General features: G+C 39.8%; 1 protein-coding gene across 2 annotated transcripts in view; it reads right to left on the bottom strand.

The window, feature by feature from the left end:
• Positions 1-957: 957 nt before the first annotated feature.
• Positions 958-17,478, bottom strand: part of DENND1B (DENN domain containing 1B) — a 181,493-nt gene continuing 164,972 nt past the window's right edge. Inside the window, exons 20-22 of one of the 2 annotated variants that reach the window (XM_079981343.1) lie at positions 12,698-12,786; positions 9,755-9,923; positions 958-9,230 (exon numbers count right to left, since the gene is read on the bottom strand). In XM_079981343.1, coding sequence (XP_079837469.1) covers positions 8,688-9,230; positions 9,755-9,923; positions 12,698-12,786 — 801 coding nt within the window. In that variant the 3' untranslated portion in view covers positions 958-8,687. Of the gene's footprint in view, positions 9,231-9,754; positions 9,972-12,697; positions 12,787-17,478 lie in introns of both variants that reach the window. The other variant, XM_079981342.1, reaches the window with a different exon arrangement.

Below are 17,478 nucleotides of genomic sequence, written 5' to 3'. Positions count from 1 at the left end.
CAAACCTTGGTTACTGCTTGTCACAAGTTTGAAGAGCACAGGTTCCTACAGCAAACTATGCTAAACTATGGCTTGGGCTCACTGCAGCACAGCTGCAAAACATCCAAGGATGCATGAAGCATCTGCAAGCCATGATTTGGCTTAGCATGATGTGTTAACCAGGTCATTATATCACGGGAGCACAGAAAAAAGCATAGAATGTTACACTGGGTGCACCATTTACCGTCTGGTTTTTGTAAACAACCTTCTTGGTCTTATGACTGCAAAGACATGGTTGGCAATGCTTGCTAAAATCTCAGGTCAGAGTTGGAGCTGAATGAAAATCCCACTGCTTTGAGAGAGGAGATCAATTCTCTGCAATGCTCAAAGAAACCAACAAATTAGAACAGTTTACCTGTGAAAAGTGTGCATTAAGACTGGGAAAGAGGCGACTGAGATAGGATAGCCGTCTTCAAATATCCCAAGGGCCAACATATTGAAGGGGGAACAAGCTTGTTTTCTCCTGCTCTGGAGGGCAGGACTCAAACCAATGGCTTCAAGTTACAAGAAAGGAGATTCCAAGTAAACATCAGGAAGAACTTTCTGACAGTAAGAGCTGTTTGACCATGGAACCGTCTTCCTTGGGAGACTGTGGACTCTGCTTTCTTGGAGGTCTATAAGCAGAGGTTGGATGGCCATGCGTCATGGATGCTTTAGCTGAGATTCCTGCATCGCAGGGGGTTGGAGTAGATGACCCTTAGGGTCCCTTCCGATTCTACAATTCTATTTTTCTATGGCTCCCCACTTCCCTAACTTCTGGAAAGCTGTGAAATATGTTCAAAACAAACAAATGTTGCAGAGCAACGGTCTTGCTTCCAAACCGCCTTGGTATAACCTAACAGTTCGATTCTCAAATGTAGCTTTTAGCCAAATGTAATCCAAATGAACAATCAAGCCAAAAACAAGACCCAATATGTATTTCTGAGTTCAGTAATTTTTATTTTATATTACACCGTGGGGCACTTTATGGCAACGTGTTTACCAAATACTTTGTACCAACATTAGCAAAAACGGTCAATTTAAAGTGCATATAGAGGAGTTTGACATATGACAGGAGTTTGAGTTCCACAGTCTTTAAACTCTAGGGCAGTAGTCCCAACACTTTCAGGCCCAGGACCCATCCCTAATCCCAACCTAAAACGAGGGACTGGCTTTTAATCCCCTGCAACTGCTATATGTTCATAGGAATGCAAGAAGCTTCCCCAAGCTGAATTAGGCCGTTGGTTCCGCTAGCTCAGTAGACTGACTGGCAGTGTGTTCTCCTGGGTTCCAAGAAAGGAGCCTTCCCAACCATCCCTGGAGATGGTCCTACCTTTGAGCCAGGGTCCTTCCCTCCACATCTTCTCCCCATTCGTCTCCTTGAAGTGCAAGGAGGATACAACTCCTGTACAAAAGAGATGTTGGCAGATGCAAGGGAAACGAGAACTAACTGAGAAGCTGCACGTGCTGAATTTCTCCTCTTCACAGCTTCATTAATGTTCAAGGAGCTTCAAACTCCATTACATGGTCTTCTTCTCCTTCTCTCTCTCAAATTACTGTTTTAAATGGTGCTGGCATAACACTGCGTATGTCCCACCTGTGGGTCCTGGTGCCTTCAGCTGAAACTGGTGCTCTAGAGGAAAATCTCCTGTTATCTAAGCTAAGGTGTGCAACACTACAGATCGAAGCCCTAATTGGTTTTTTTTTAAAAAAAGGAACAACCCTTGTTGGCTTTATTTGTAACACAGTTTCGATTCATTTACATAGCTTTGCACTGTCAGAAGAGATCAAGAAATGCATTTCCATGCAAACGATTATTTATCCCACAATGCCTGTATCAAATGATTTCTTCAAAACTGGGTAAAAGGCAGCTATGAAACTGTTTAGAGATAAGGCCCGTTACAAAGGTAGGTTCTTCTGTTCACAGAAAGAGACATTTCCCCCTCTCTTCTCTGAGACATAAATTGAAATATGCTAGATTTTCACTACCTCCATGAAATAGCTTCATGGGTAGCATGGGTATGTACAGAAAAAGAAATTTACCACAAACCTTGTTTGTAAGTTGTGTCTAGAGCTAGATAAATTACACAGTGCTTCAGTTAACTCATTCAAGTAAGTTAATTTAAAATAGCTCCTGATAAAACGCTTGGCCATGAGAAGAAAATGTACATCAAATACATGGATTAACATCATTAACAAACAATTTAAAAGATACTTGCAACATCTATTGATCTGAGCAATCATTTATATCAATTAAGGATGCCACATGCTGGATTATGAAGCTGCAAATGTCTACCATAAGTTGCCACCTACCATCCATCATATGGAACAAACATTATTTTGCTTGCTCAAAGGACAGATCAAGTTAGCAGCAGAATTTCCAGGTGAATTAAACACAAAAACTACCCTGCTGTGTACTTACAAAGTACTGTGTGGAATATAGACGTCATTAGCTGTGAGTCTGTTGTCTACTATGCAATTGGCAACACTTCTGTTTATCATTACAGCACAACAATGTGGCGTCCCTAGTCATCTTCCGCCAACAGAAATGCCATTTGTCTACTGACAATGTACAGTACTTTCATCCACAAGACAACTGTAATTAAATGCTACATGTAACTCTACACGATCCTGAAACAAAGCAAAGCAAAACGAACACCCCAGAAAAATTAATCTCAAAGATCTACTGGGGAAGCAGATGTTTTTAGTTGTCAAAATAAATTCCTTTTAAAACACATATACACACAATAAAAGCAAGCAAAGATATTGCACAAAATCCATCTTTTGTTGTAATCTAGTACTTTCCCTCACATCCCGGAATCTCCCTTGCAGTGCAATTCAATACAGATCTACTCTGAAGTTAAGTACCATTGAGTTCAATGAGACTTATTTCCAGGATAGATGTGTATAGGATTGCAGCTGTTATCATGATATCTGGGATTGGCGAAGGGGAGAGAAGGTTCACCAAGAATCTCGGTTTTTTTCTTGTCCCTTTCCTCCTCAACCCACCCATATTAATACTGATCCTAGAATCTAAATTAAAAAGCTTATTAATATACATACAATATTATTTATGTCTGATGTTAGGGAAGCACTCAGAAGTGTACTGAATCCATCCAAACTAATCTATAAACACCTTTTCGTCAAAGAAGAGTTGCAGGCGGGGGTGGTGAGAGATGGGTCTGCTGTCCACAAAACTCTTTTAGTGGGATTTACCTGATGCACCCTATCACAGGAAGCCCTGTGAAAGGATGCCCATCTGCACAAGAGGGCACCCCCAAAATTGGTGGGGCGAAGGGGCCAGGAGAACCCCCAGTACAGTGTATCCGAGGAGAGAGGCGATTGCTGTGTGTGAAAAGCTGGTGAGACATAATGCAACAATGAGTTCCTTTTTTTTAATGCTTAGCACTCAAGACGACTTCATAATGGAGGATTCCTTGTTTGGATCTCTCATATCAAGGCAGCCTTTGGGTGCCACCGAGAATGGCAAGGAGGAGAAAGGCAGATCTGACTAAAGGGGCCCCAAGACACAAGTCTCCCTACACAAACACAACTGAAACACATGGGATCTACATAACAGCACACCGCACAACTCTACTCTGACCCATTTTAATGTGAGAGACACCATTTGGATTTTCCACCACAGGTGGCAAACATCTTAGACTCGGCTAAGATCCAATGCATCTCATAAGTCATAACGTCCGGAATGGCACAAAGAGTATCGTGGTGTCCTTGAAGTGGAAAAAGAACCAGTCCTAACTGCCTGGAAGCTATTAAAGCAGCCCCTAGGCAAGTTAAACTAAAAGGAAACAGAGTCCCTAAGCACCCTTTTCCTGCCTCGGATCTGGAAAAAAAATATATAAATAAATCTAGGGTGGTTTGCTGCCTTTCTGTAAGATTAAGGAGTTTGGTTTATGAGTGATGTCAATGGTCTTCAGAGCTAAAAATTAGCAGAGCTTGCAGTCATCCTGTGACTAGGCATGTTGGAGAATACCAATGGAAATGGAAATGGCCATTTTTGTTGATTTTTCCCATGTCCAGAATAGAAATCAATCCAGTGAATTTAAGTATTCACTGTTGATGTTGCTCTCAATCCACAAACAATACATAATTATGTTCCACCCCCACCTCCCATTTCTATTATGTTTCTTTTGCATTGAAATTAATGGGATGGAATAATGCTACAACTTAATTTATGTAATTATGTAAATTATGTAATTTCACTGCAGCAGACAGCAAAATGAATAACATGGTTTTGGGTGAAGATGAATTGCAGCAGAATGGAAACAGTTCTGCATGTGAATATACTGCGGAATATAAAATAATGCCTTCTTACATCTCTACCTGTGATCTTTCTTTTAAGAAGTTAAAAGATGTAGGCGTCAAAGGCAGCTGATATCCTATGCAGGAATTTAATCTTTCCCCTCTGGCCACACAGATTAGGGAGAGAGGTGACTTTCTCTTGTACCTATCCTCCTTGCATTACATTGAGAAGTAGATGGTATTGTTAGCAATAACTTCAGCTCCAGCTTTGCCCTATTATGAGCAAAAATATCTGAAGAAAAGCCTACGATAACAGAACTACTTTTCTAGTTTTGTAGCTTAACAGGATCCTGAATTATCTCTGGTCAGATGAACAAAAGTTTTAGCAGATGATTATGAAAATGAAAGGCTTCAATTTGGTAACTAGCTAGTTACTATTTTTCATTTTCTGCACAAAGCAAGCTATTTAAAATCCTCCTTTTGCAAGGACACAATGTAAAAGAGAAAAGAAAAAGAGATTTTCATTCTGCTTGAGATAATCTGTCTAATATAATTTGGGGCACAATCCACCATAAAGTTCTCTTGTGAAAGCCCCAGAGAATTCACATCAGTGGGACATCTGCAGGAGAATCTTCTGGTAGATTGTATTGTTTTATCTATTCTATAACAATGAAAATTAACATTTTCAAAGGTGCTCATCAGTGCAGGCTGCACATTCAATCAATTGGAAAACTACTGTTGACATCTTTGGGAGCAGAGTTAGCCAGTACTGACAGCTTTTGATAACCCAACTCTTAGCGATCAAAAAGCAGCAATATCACTCTTTGAAATGCTAGGGAACAGTACAAGTTTCAGTAAAAAGTGACTTCTTTCATTATTTCCAACAGCACACCATGCAAAATGTTGGGTCATTTCGGGGTTTTCATTTCTTTGCATAATGTTTACAATCTGTGACCAACATTCTAGCTCATTCTCAGTGCACAGAATTCCAGGTGAACACATAAGGTCTCCTGTTAGTTTAAGAAACTTTCGTTTCCGAAACTTGGCAAAGACCTTTTCATGATCTTGAGCACTATTCAAGGGTTTGGAAAGGAGATGGAATAACAGTTTATTATCCATTAGCTCCATCAGTTACTGTGATGGCCTTTTCCGATTTTGGAGTATTGCTAATGTCAAGGAAAGTCATTGGTGGCTAGATCCCCTAATATGTAGATGCTCTCAGTACCTTACAAGTTTGGGGATTTAAAACAAAGGGCTTAATGACCCCAAGCATATGAGGAACACCATGGCAAGCTCCAATAATATATTAAAATCTGGTGAATTTAATATACTAAAATAAAATGTGACAACCTTTGTTTGCAACTAAAAAAGGCTAGAACATTGTTAGTACTGAATTGTCTTAAATAACTAGGTTAACTTTCAATGAAATTTTGTAGGTGGAGAAAGGAATCTAATGGTCCAAAGCAGTTTTACTTAGTTGGGATTCCTGAGAAACTTTAAGGGTTACCTGAAGTCTGTGAGCACTGTATTAAAATCTGTGATTTCATAAGTTCCTATGAACATTGAATATGCTGGGGAAAATGTGACAATGAAGCAGAAATTGAACGATTTGTTTTCCTATGACACTATAGTAAACATCGAAATGCTACAGATGCGAGTGATTGAGAATTTTACATCATAATCAGTGGGGAACAGAGTAGACACTGACTAAATATTTGATAAATTGATTCATTTGGCAAGTCTAATGTTCTTTTGACAGTAAGAAAGCTAACTGGCAACTATTCAGGGCAAAAATGTAAGGCACAACTATTAGCCTTCTAAAAATCTTATCAGTGATAAACGATGCGTGAATGCTAACAGTTCTAGCAAATCTACATACATTGCAGTTTAAGTGGGGTCAAAATGAAGCTGCATTTCAAAGGTTCATCAACAAGACTACACATTACTCATGTTACTGTAAGAATTACATAAAACGGTATTTGACATTAGCGTGGCAACTCTAAACACATTCACTGACAATGTGAGTCACTGAAAACCTGCATGTTTTGCCAGACATTTCTTAGTTTTCTCTCCTCCAGCCTCCTACCCCCTATGATTCAGAAACCATCCATGCAGGATTTTGTCACTCTCGTTTACTGAAAGAAACCCGTTATGGCTGTAATAGGAAGTTTCCATATGCATAGAGTTTTTCTTTTCATGAAGGAAGAATTGGAAGCTCCTGTATGCACTGGGCTATGGAACATGCACCTTCATCCACACATGTACACAGAGACATAAATATACCCTCACCTAATCACTACTCTCTTGACTCCAGCAATCTAGACCACCACCAGTGACAATTGAAAGGACAAACACAGACATCGGAAGGGGGAAGGAGGGAACAGCACAAACACAGGGAAAATAGGTCCTTCTAGCTAAGCAGATAGGTCCTGGAAAAAGGACACTGCCATGGGCTTCCACACTAAATTGTTACTTGTATAGTGCCTAAAAGTATACTACCCACTTTATAAATATGTGGAATACCACTTCCAAATGGTTTAACAAAACGTTCTTTGAAAGGCACCTTTGGACACTGATGTTACGCACCAAAGGTTTGCTTTTAAGAGAAGACTTTGCGGAAGACAACTTTTAAAAGTTGCCATTGGTGAGCATTGTGGTGCATCCCATAGCAGGCCAATTATGAGCCACTGGATGGCAGAGACGTTGTTTTGGATGCATCTTTTTAAAGGTTATGATTAAGCTTCAGAAATTGTGTGTGGCCCTTGATTCCTTTGCTTAGGCCTGGAAAGAGATTCCCAGATTTACACTGTTAAATTACTTTCTTTATATTATTATTTTTCAGCTGCTGATATCATTTTTGTTTTAAAAAAGAAAACATTCGAATTTGTTCAAGGAGCACATCGAATAATGATCCAAGTCCTAAACATCACTTTAAAACACTACCTCTGAAGGTTAAATTGGCATGAACCCCAGTAGGGCAGATCAATTGTAACACAGAAATATTAAAACAGTGGAAATTCTATGCCAATAAAAATCTACCTGTTCCGCTCAAGCTTTTTCCCTTTGAGAAAACTGAAGATGCAAAAATGATGACGGTGAGTAACACCTTTTAAAAGTTGTAAACTTCACATTGTATTTCAGCACTTCAAAAAAGATTAAAAACACACAGTACCATTTTTTCAGGATTTGGAAGACAGAGCCACAGTGCCTACTTGGTAAAGGACCCAATTTGGGGGTAAATTCAGACAAACCAATAACAGTTAATTCATATGGTGATAAATACATCAAGAGACCCTTCCTCTCACTGATGGCTATTGCTTGGCTAGGTGAAAAGAGTTCTCACCAAGGAAGACAAACATGTGGGAGAGGCTCCCATTCGAACCAGGCTCTCGTGTGGTAACTACATTGCTACATAACACACGGTCACATGAGTGACCACTGTTGGTCATATGAGTTCCTGCGGTTTGGAAACGACCCATATTTCCCTTTGTTCATGCGCTTCACTGCTGTGAAATCATGGCATCTCTTTTCTAACAATTTGCATTTCATCCTGTACAATATGTAAGCGAGTCCCTAAAACTTTAAGGCAACTGGATCATGGATTGACAGGACTTAATGAGTTCCAGACGAACAATGTTGCATTTGTTGACTTTGTGCTCGGCAAGATAAAAGTCAATGCCTACCTGGGAAGATATGTTCCTTTCTGGAAAGGGAAAGGGGGAAATGGTAAAAACTAGCAGGTGCCAAATACCAGCTGAAGCTTAAATATGGAATCAAACTATTAGCTTGACTTGAGAATGCAGTAGCTGAACGAGAAGCTGCCCTATACTGAGTCAAACTATGGGTCCATCTAGCTCAGTGTTGTCTACACCAAGATGGGGGCCCCTAAATACTTCCAAAGATCACCACATTCCCTTGTGGGTAATCTATAGGGGAGGGTGCATTTTGGCAGTGGGCAAAGCACCCTTCTCTTCTTTCCGGGCTCACTCACCCACATGAAATGTGCCCAAACGTCACAGGCTCCCCACCTGTGGTCCAGACTGACGGAAAACAGCTTCCTTGGGTTTCAGACATTTCTTAGACCTACCTGGAGATGTCAGGGGCTGAACAAGGGCCGCCCGGGATGCAGAGCATATTCTCCGGCACCGAGCTATGGCCCCACCCACCCCAATCCAGGCCCATGCTGTGAAATTATGCAGCAAAGAAATGTGTTCCGAAGATATGTTCAAAGCAAGAGGGAGAAAATGGGCATTTAAGGCAAACCACAATGAAGGTTAGCAAAACGGAAGGTTTGTCACTTCCTCTGTGATGTTTTGGTTTGCTATGCGATATGGAATCCTGAGTTGTCTTCCTTAAGTCTTTTGTCAGGAGCGTTATTTCTCCCCTTAAAAATAAAAGTAAAAAAATTACGCTTTATTCCCGCTGCTACTGGAAAACCTGTCCCCTGAAATGTTTAAACCATGGTTGAATGCAGAAGTCATTTTACACAAAGACACCACTTCGTGAAGAAGACCACCCTCTTCCAGGATTTCGTTTCCTGTTCTGGCTTCTCTCTCCCAAGGAACCTGAGAGGATGGATTTTGGCTCAAGTTTGGTGGTATCTCATCTGCTGAGGTACTGCTTAGTGTTTCGCTCCACTTTGTCTTTTTTACTTGAAAGACTCCTGGAGAACACAACTGCATAGTTTCTTGAGATGGGTTTGGAGATTCTGCATGAGTTTTGAAGAAGTTCACATCATCGGCACTAGGGATATGGGTGGGACTTCCTGTTTTTGGCACAAAGAGATTTTCTCTGTATCCAGTCGAAGGAACGCATTTCCTTGGAGACGGGGGGAGTTGCTTCCCAGTGAGGATGCTGTCATCTTGCCCAAGATTCCAGTCAGCTGGGTCAGACGTTCGACCACTGCAAAGCAGAGCCAGATTGCTCTCACTTGGCGTGTTGGATTTATTCTGAAATAAGAAGAACAGGCAACACATGAGGATTCTTGGCACTGGGGTCTCCAAAAAAACAGCCACTTTTTTTTACAGAAAAGTGGGGTGTAAATATTAAACTAATTTTTTTTTTAAAAAATGACTGAACTACTTGTTCTTCATTGTATTGATGATGTGCTAAACTGAACAACTATTTTTTGCTAGCAACCTCTTAATAGGATTCAAATTTTAATTCCTCTTCTCCTTCCAACATTAAGCAGCTAAACTGAAACCAAGATAATTCCAATTCAAGGTAAAAAGAAGTGTTTCTCAATGTGTTGTGCAGCCAAAGCACACTTTCTCTGCTTTAGATTTCGGGGGTACACATCACTTTTACACCACAGTCAGACATTGAGGAGCAATACCTAGTTATCACAGAAGCAAGAGGATGTATGAGAGACCCTAAAACACCCTGTCATCCAGGCAGCACCTATCACCAACAGAAGATTATGTGGATGCAAAGACGTTTTAACACTGGAAATGCAAAGGGTGGGATAACTAACCGTTGCCTTGTAATCAATATCATCCATTGATCGAAAGAAGTCCAGGCTTTTTGCTCCTGAGAGCTTCCCTTGATCCGAACTGTGTGTACTCAGACTATCCAAAATCTCTCCTAGCAAGTCCATTTCTCCAGGAGGAACAGATGTTTTGGCCACTTCCCCAGAGTCATCACTGTCATACAAACAACAAGATGTTTCCTCACTATCTTCAGATGACAATCTAAAGGAAAACAGAAAACCACTTCATAGCTATGACCGCAACAATGAATCTGAAAATGAATGAGCTTTTTACAGGAGAATTATTATAAAGATCAATTTCAATAAAATAAGTGACTTCTGAACCCTTTGTATTCATCATAAGAAACCAAAAAGGATTCAGCACAGGATTATTTTAAACCATTTTATCTCGCAGCATATTCAGATATAATAAATAACTTTTTAGTGTCTATTTAAAATCTAATGTGTGTGCGTATGAATGGCTCTCCATGTCCTTTGCTTCAAATGGCAGGCTAGGAAATGGTTTCTTGCTGCAGGCAAAAATAAAAAAATGTACACCTATAATGCATTGTGACAATGCCTTGATGCATATACTTTTTGTGTGTGAAAATCTAACTTTGCAAAAGCATAGACTCACCTCTTTCAAAACTTTATATTTGCAAATAATGTTTTGGGAGAGTCTTGAAGCCTTGTGATCATACTTGTTTTGATATAATTAATTGTTCAGAAGCCTACCTTGATTTCAACATGTTTTTTCTTTATGACAGACATTCTTCTAGAGCAAATCCCTAATGTATTTCATAGATCAAGGGATCATGATTACAACTGCAATTAGGTCTTACAGCAGCCTTTCCTAAACTTCTGATAGGTTGACTCTGAGTCCTGGAAGATCTGCTCCCTGCCTCGCAGCCTTTTTCCACGTGGCCTGGGAGAGCACATCCCAGACTGACTCCAACAACAAAAGCTGAGTGCTGAACACACTATTAAGCTAGGGTGTTGTTTCTGGGTTGTTGGTTTGTTTTTTAGTATCTTTATTTTAGCTTTTGTTGTGATTTATGTGGGAATTGCTCGGTTTGGTTTTGTATTTTTTTTCATGTTTTATTTATAGTATGCTTTTGTTATGTTGTGGTTATGTATTTTTTTCATGTTGAACATGGTTTGAATAGTAGAAAGGCTTCACACAAATAAAATTACGTATGCATGTAAAGCTGGGGCACACTTCTTTGTAAATTTTGTACACTGCACTATTATAGATGAAAAGACCAGCTTTTAGTACAGTAAGTAAGAGGTACTGACTCTCAGAAGAGTCTGTATCATATACCGTATTTTTTTCACTCTAAGACTCACTTTTTCCCCTCCTAAAAAGTAAGGGGAAATGTGTGTGTTTCTTATGGAGCAAATGCAGGCTGCGCAGCTATCCCAGAAGCCAGAACAGCAAGAGGGATTGCTGCTTTTGTTGCGCAGCAATCCCTCTTGCTGTTCTGGCTTCTGGGATTCAGAATATTTTTTTCTTGTTTTCCTTCTCCAAAAACTAGGTGCGGTGCATCTTATGGTCTGGTGCATCTTATAGAGCGAAAAATATGGTAAGTTGCTTTACAAGTTGCCGATCTGTCCTTGAAATTGTGAAGAGGCACATGCAAGCAGTGACTCATACAGAGACACAATGGACAGTCTCCTCTAAGGGTGCACAACTCTACTACATTTCTGCATCAGGAACAACTGGCAGTGCAATTTCAGACACATCTACTCAGAAACAAGCTCCAATGAATTCAATGTACTTATTCCTAGTGTGTATAGGATTCTACCCTGAATAATCTAATTACTGTGGTACCTCAGGTTACATACACTTCAGGTTACAGACTCCACTAACCCAGAAATAGTACCTCAGGTTGAGAACTTTGCTTCAGGATAAGAACAAAAATTGTGCGTTGGCAGCACAGCGGCAGTGGGAGGCCCCATTAGCTAAAGTGGTGCTTCAGGTTAAGAACAAGTTTCAGGTTAAGAACTGACATCCGGAATGAACTAAGTACATAACCAGAGGTACCACTGTATGCTCGAATGCAGAAGCTGCTTTGAATGAAACCAGCAGAGAGTATGTGTGAAGGTGCAATAGAAAGCCTCTCTTCTGGGTGGGGACTCAAAGGCACCAACCAATCCATTTTTGTAGCACATGACCAGTTCAGTCTGGATGGACTAGGGTGGCTTAGAGCACAGGTTTGGAATTTGGAAAGGGTACGGTGGGAGGCAGGGAGTCCAAGAGGAAGTGAAGCCAAAGTCAATGACATCCCATGGCTGGTGGAAAGTAAGAAGGCAGGCAGGTGGGGGCTGGCCGAGGCTGGTGGAGATAGGTCCTGCTTGCCCAAATCGACCTGCCTCTAACCTTTGGTTCTACTCTTCCCTGGATCAAGATACTGCTTCTTCTCTCCTACACATGCTTTTGAATGCTGCTTAATAATATCTTAATATCCTTAAGTGCATTAAGTGGCCAGGGCACAGCCTGACTCCCTCCTTTGGCAATCCTCACAGAACTTCTAGCCCAATGGTTGCCATTAATTTGATTGGAATTAATTTTATAATGAAATGATTTTAGAATGTTTTATCGTTTTACTGTTGTTAGCCACTCTGAGCCCGGCTTCGGCTGGGGAGGGTGGGATATAAATAAATTTTTTTATTATTATTTTTATTATTATTATTATTATTATTATTATTATTATTATTATTATTTTTATTTTTATTTTTATTTTTATTATTATTTTTATTATTATTTTTATTATTATTATTATTATTATTTCCCTGACCCATTTCTCCCCACACCACCAGGCTTATGTTCAGAGTTTAGCAGCAGCTCAGAACTCTCTCCACACAGCAAAATGGAACATTTATCCTGCATCTAAAACTGCTCTGATGAAGAACTGAATGCAAGCTGGGCTTCTTAACAACTCATCTTACTTGCTTCCTCCATCCATCTCATCGTCCGCATCATCGTCCAAGGCAGGATCATGGTTATATGTATTGGCATGGAGATGCCCAAACCGTGTCTGCAAAGGCAAAAGTTATACACTTCAGGGCTTCTTGCTGATTTTCACATAGGCTGCCGAGGGACAGAAGTATTCATAAACAATACTGCCCAGTAATTTCAATTGAAGTGTCCACAGAATCAGTTATAGTCATATGTGAAGTATTCAAATGGATTCGTCGCTTATCCAAAGCAGTTCAGATGAAAAATTGGGGGGGGGGGGAATTGAAAGGCAATGGACAGAGCAAAGTTGTTTCAGACCGGGGTTGAAATCACTAATGAAGCACGGACTATTTTGTTCATATATATATAGTTCATATATATAGTTACAGTAAACTCTCTCTCTCTCTCTCAATTCAAAATGACATATTAAAACTGAAGCAGAAATGAAATCAAAGCTAAAAACAGATAAAAATACACTAGCAATCCTCTAAAGTGCAGCAGAAATTTCTAGACTAGCACTGAAGACATGTACAAAATAAAAATTAATATATTACTATTGAAGAAGTCACCATCAGGAATATGAAGACATAGCTAACAGTACATTTAAGTTTCTGGATATGGCAGCAATTATTATTATTATTATTATTATTATTATTATTATTACTCACTTAACAAATGTAAAAGGTAAGTGGACCTCTTTAGGAAGTGTGCTACCATGGAGAAGCATTAGCAGGTTGAATAAAAAATAAGAGGATAGCCAGACCATATTACAGAATGGCAGGCTACAAGAGGAACATGACTCAAATGTAATGTCACAAGGCACTTGGACATTTGAGTGCCAATAAACGTATATCTACTCTCATACACAAACGAAGTCTCTGCTGGGGTCTTAGCCAGCTCTACAGATTCCAATATTTATTAAAGTATTTCTATCTTGCCTCTTTATTTTTATTTTTTTTAAAATCCTACAGATAGGATGCAGCATGAATTTGTGTTATTTCGTTCTGTTCATTCTTGCCCCATACTCCTGAGCTTACCTAATATAAAGATAAGATGGGAGTATTCTTCTTTTAAAGAAAACACGGATAGGTTTAGTTTTTTGTTTTTTTTTTACAGCAGAATAAAACCTCATGGGATTACTGTGAAGGTCCACAGAATAGCTTCTGAAAACAATGAATATTCAGTTTGTAAATATGGCAGGGTTAAAGGAAAAGGAAAAGGAAAAGGAAAAAAGAAAAGGATGCCTTTGGGGAATGAAAAATGAATTTTCCAATTAAAATTGGATTGGCAAAATTCCACTGGTACTGTTACGCTCATCTTCATTTCCTCAAAAAGGTCCACAGAAAACTGTGGTTCTGCCAACATTTTGTATTAAGATGGGGCAGATCATATTCCAATGGGAAAATAAAAATTAATAGGTACTTTCCCAATTCTAATTGTAGAAGGGTGGGGCCACCTTTCTGTTTTCCCTTATACCTAGACATATGCTATAAAGATGCTGGCATTTAGTTGTGTGTGTTTTTATTTAAAGAGATAGCTATATACAGAACAATCCTTGCATAAAATTAGTGGAGAAATGTCACTGTCTCCAAACCTTTAAAAGGTTTAATATTATCACCCGTCACTTAAAAGCTCTTTTAATGAGAAAATTTGTTTTACAATCTTTATCCTGCTAATTTTTGAAACAGTCCTATGAGAAAGGTCACCACTGTTCCCCCCTTAAATACAGAAAACAGGAGGTGGCAGTGCCTTCTCTACGACCACCCAGGGCTTATCATTTCTTATTTTCTTTCTGTACCATTTTTTTAATTTATAAAACATTTAATTATAATAAACATAGTGAAGCTGTTTACATAAAAACACAATATTGAATAAAATTTCCTAAAAACTAGAGATAAAACAGCAACAGTAAGTCACAAGTAAAACAGAGCAGTATATAAAATAATAAAATAAAAATTCAGGGAATGCTTGGGTAAACATATGCATTTTAAAGAGGCATTTAAAGCTAATAGTGTCTCAGCCTTGTGAATTACTGAGGAAGGCCAAAGCAGAGGGTGCTATCACCCAGAAGGCCTGCTTCCACCTTGTCACAAAGTGAACATCTGCTAGTCGTGGAAGATCTTAAAGATCTTAAAGGGGAGCTGGCATGCTACATAACCTGGGCCCATGTTCTCCAGGGCTTTGAATGTCAACAACAAAACCATGAACTTGGCTCATTAGCTAGTAGGCAGCCAGCTGCAGCTTCCAAAAAAGGGTCAAGAGAGCCCTACAAACAGCAAATTACACAGTAGTCCAATCATGAAATATACGGACTATTGCGATAAGGCTCCCCTTGTCTGGAAATGGTAAAGGTAAAGGGACCCTGGATGGTTAGGTCCAGTCGAAGGCAACTATGGGGTTGTGGCGCTCATCTCACTTTCAGGCCGAGGGAGCTGGCGTTTGTCCACCGACAAACTTAACCACTTCTGGCACAATGGGACACCGTGACAGAAACCAGAATGCATGGAAACGCCGTTTACCTTCCTGCCACAGAGGTACCTATTTATCTACTTGCACTTGTGTGCTTTCAAACTGCTAGGTTGGCAGGAGCAGGGACCGAGCAACGGGAGCTCACTCCATTGCGGGGATTCAAACCGCCAACCTTCTGATTGGCAGGCCCAAGAGGCTCAGTGATTTAGACCACAGCGCCAGCGCCAGTAATAGCTGGTGCACCAGCTAAATTTGGTAAAGGATGCTCTGAGTCATACAGATAGGGATTGGGAGTGAAACTGATAAGAGGCTTTTCACATTTCACTATGAGACTAGTTCTTTTATGTGCTAGTCCAGCTCTCATTTGCAGACTTGAGCACTTGTTTACTGGAATTTTCCTGAGTTTCCAGTACTCTTTCAAGATTGAGCTAAAAGTTAGGAGAAACCTTTCTGTTCTCTTCCAAAGCACTCTTAGCCCCTGTGACTACAGGCAGAGCATGGTCAGTGTTGTGACTGGACTGTTACCAGTCACATAAGCTGGGGAGGGAAAATCTTTGGCTTAGCTGCTCAGGGATTTCCTTTGAGGTCAGTCCAGCAAGCTCAGGGGTATCGCAGTTCTTTCGCTTTCAAGGTTTGGGAACCTCCTTGAGCTGTGCCTTGTTAGGGGTAGGTGAGTAACTTCACAGTTCCCTGGACCCTTAAAATCCCCCTTTAGGCTTTTTAATTAATTTATTTTTTGCACACTTTCTTCTACAGTCCAGAATTCAGGTGAAAAATAGGCAAACTTTCAAGGGGGCAGTCAAAGGCACACAGAAAACCTGAGGTGCTTTTTAACAATAATAAAAGCAAAATGAAACCAAGTAAACTCTGTTGGATCCGCTCTGTTTTCAGTGCCCTGAGTTCACGGGTTGAAGTGTGTAGATGGGGGAGGAGAGAACATTTCTGTCACTCATCGTCCGTGAAGTAACGGGCAGTACTCAATAGGTACCTGTGGCAAATAACTTGCAAAACAACCTGCTTATAAAATGGCAAGAAACACCAGTGTAAAGAAAAGGGGGGAGGGGGAGAGAGGAAAGAAACCCTTAATAAATCCCAAAAGGAGAGCAGTAAATCCTTTTCAAAGCTCTACTAGATGAAGCAGCATAGAATGCACACCTGCAAAAACTGTCAAAGTCATTTAGGATAACTTTCCTTTACTGATGTCCCCCTGCTGTTCACAGTTACTTAAGATTTTAATTTCTGTCTTTTCTGCATTTTCAACTGTGCACAATTTTCTCTGGCTTTTTTTGGTGGGGATGGGGGGGTTGAGAGTGGGGGACGTCTTTTCTGATCAGTATTCTAATAACCACCAGACCTCTTCCATTTGCTAAAACAGAAGGGGGGAAACAGAACTGGTTTCAAGTTCTAGGAAAGTTTATAAAGGTTTAATTTGGAGAGCACTTGCACAAAGTTAGAAACCAACTTACATTTTTTGTGTGATTTCTGTTTATAGAAATACCTTTCTTTCCCTTTGTAAAACGAATGCTGTGTCAGTGCAATTTCTTATCTTTGTGCTGAAAACGGCCATGTTCTGGCTTGTTCCATTTAACCGGGATGATGTTTTTGTCCATCCCTATGAAACGCCTTTATTATTAAAACTTTAGGACTATTTTTATATTACACTAGAACAGCAAAGGCAAGCAGATAGGTGTCCTATATGGCTGTCCTACGATTATGAAGCTCTTTCCCTGCCAGAAGGCAGCAGAAGTCTGAGAAAAACTGTAAAAAAAACCCTAAACTAAACAAAACTGGGGTTAAATTTTAATTTAACTAAGGATTTTCTTGTGAGTTTTATTTTCAACTGTTGTTACCCTTGAAGAGAGAGAGGATATGAACTGCCCACAGTAATAAAAAAAATGTGCATTGTGCAAAGGTGTCTTTTCCCATACTGTGGAGACCCAGAGCGAATCGCAAATTCTTGTGGTGTGTTTCAAAATAGTGGGCACACTGCCAAAAAAGAAGACCATGAACGTCATGATACAAGAAACACCCACGGTTGCATTTGGTATTCAAGCATGAATCTATTACTGTAATATAACAAGGGAAGGAAAAGGGCTGCAGAATCCACTAGGTGTTGCTGGTAATATCTGTATAATAAAACAGTGTGTTTACTAATATCTTACTGGTACCTTCACACTGAACAACTAGCAATTTTCCTCTGGAGCTGTATGGAAAAGTGTCCTGGAAGGGAACTAAATTTGAAGAAAAGAAAAAATAGGCCAAAATGAAGAGATATACTTCACAAGTTCATTTGTGAGATTTT

Source organism: Podarcis cretensis, assembly GCF_951804945.1.
Source record: "Podarcis cretensis genome assembly, chromosome: 6".
Classification (NCBI taxonomy): Eukaryota; Metazoa; Chordata; class Lepidosauria; order Squamata; family Lacertidae; genus Podarcis; species Podarcis cretensis.
The sequence above is the reverse complement of the archived record's forward strand: the minus strand, read 5'-3'. Positions and strand labels throughout refer to the sequence as shown.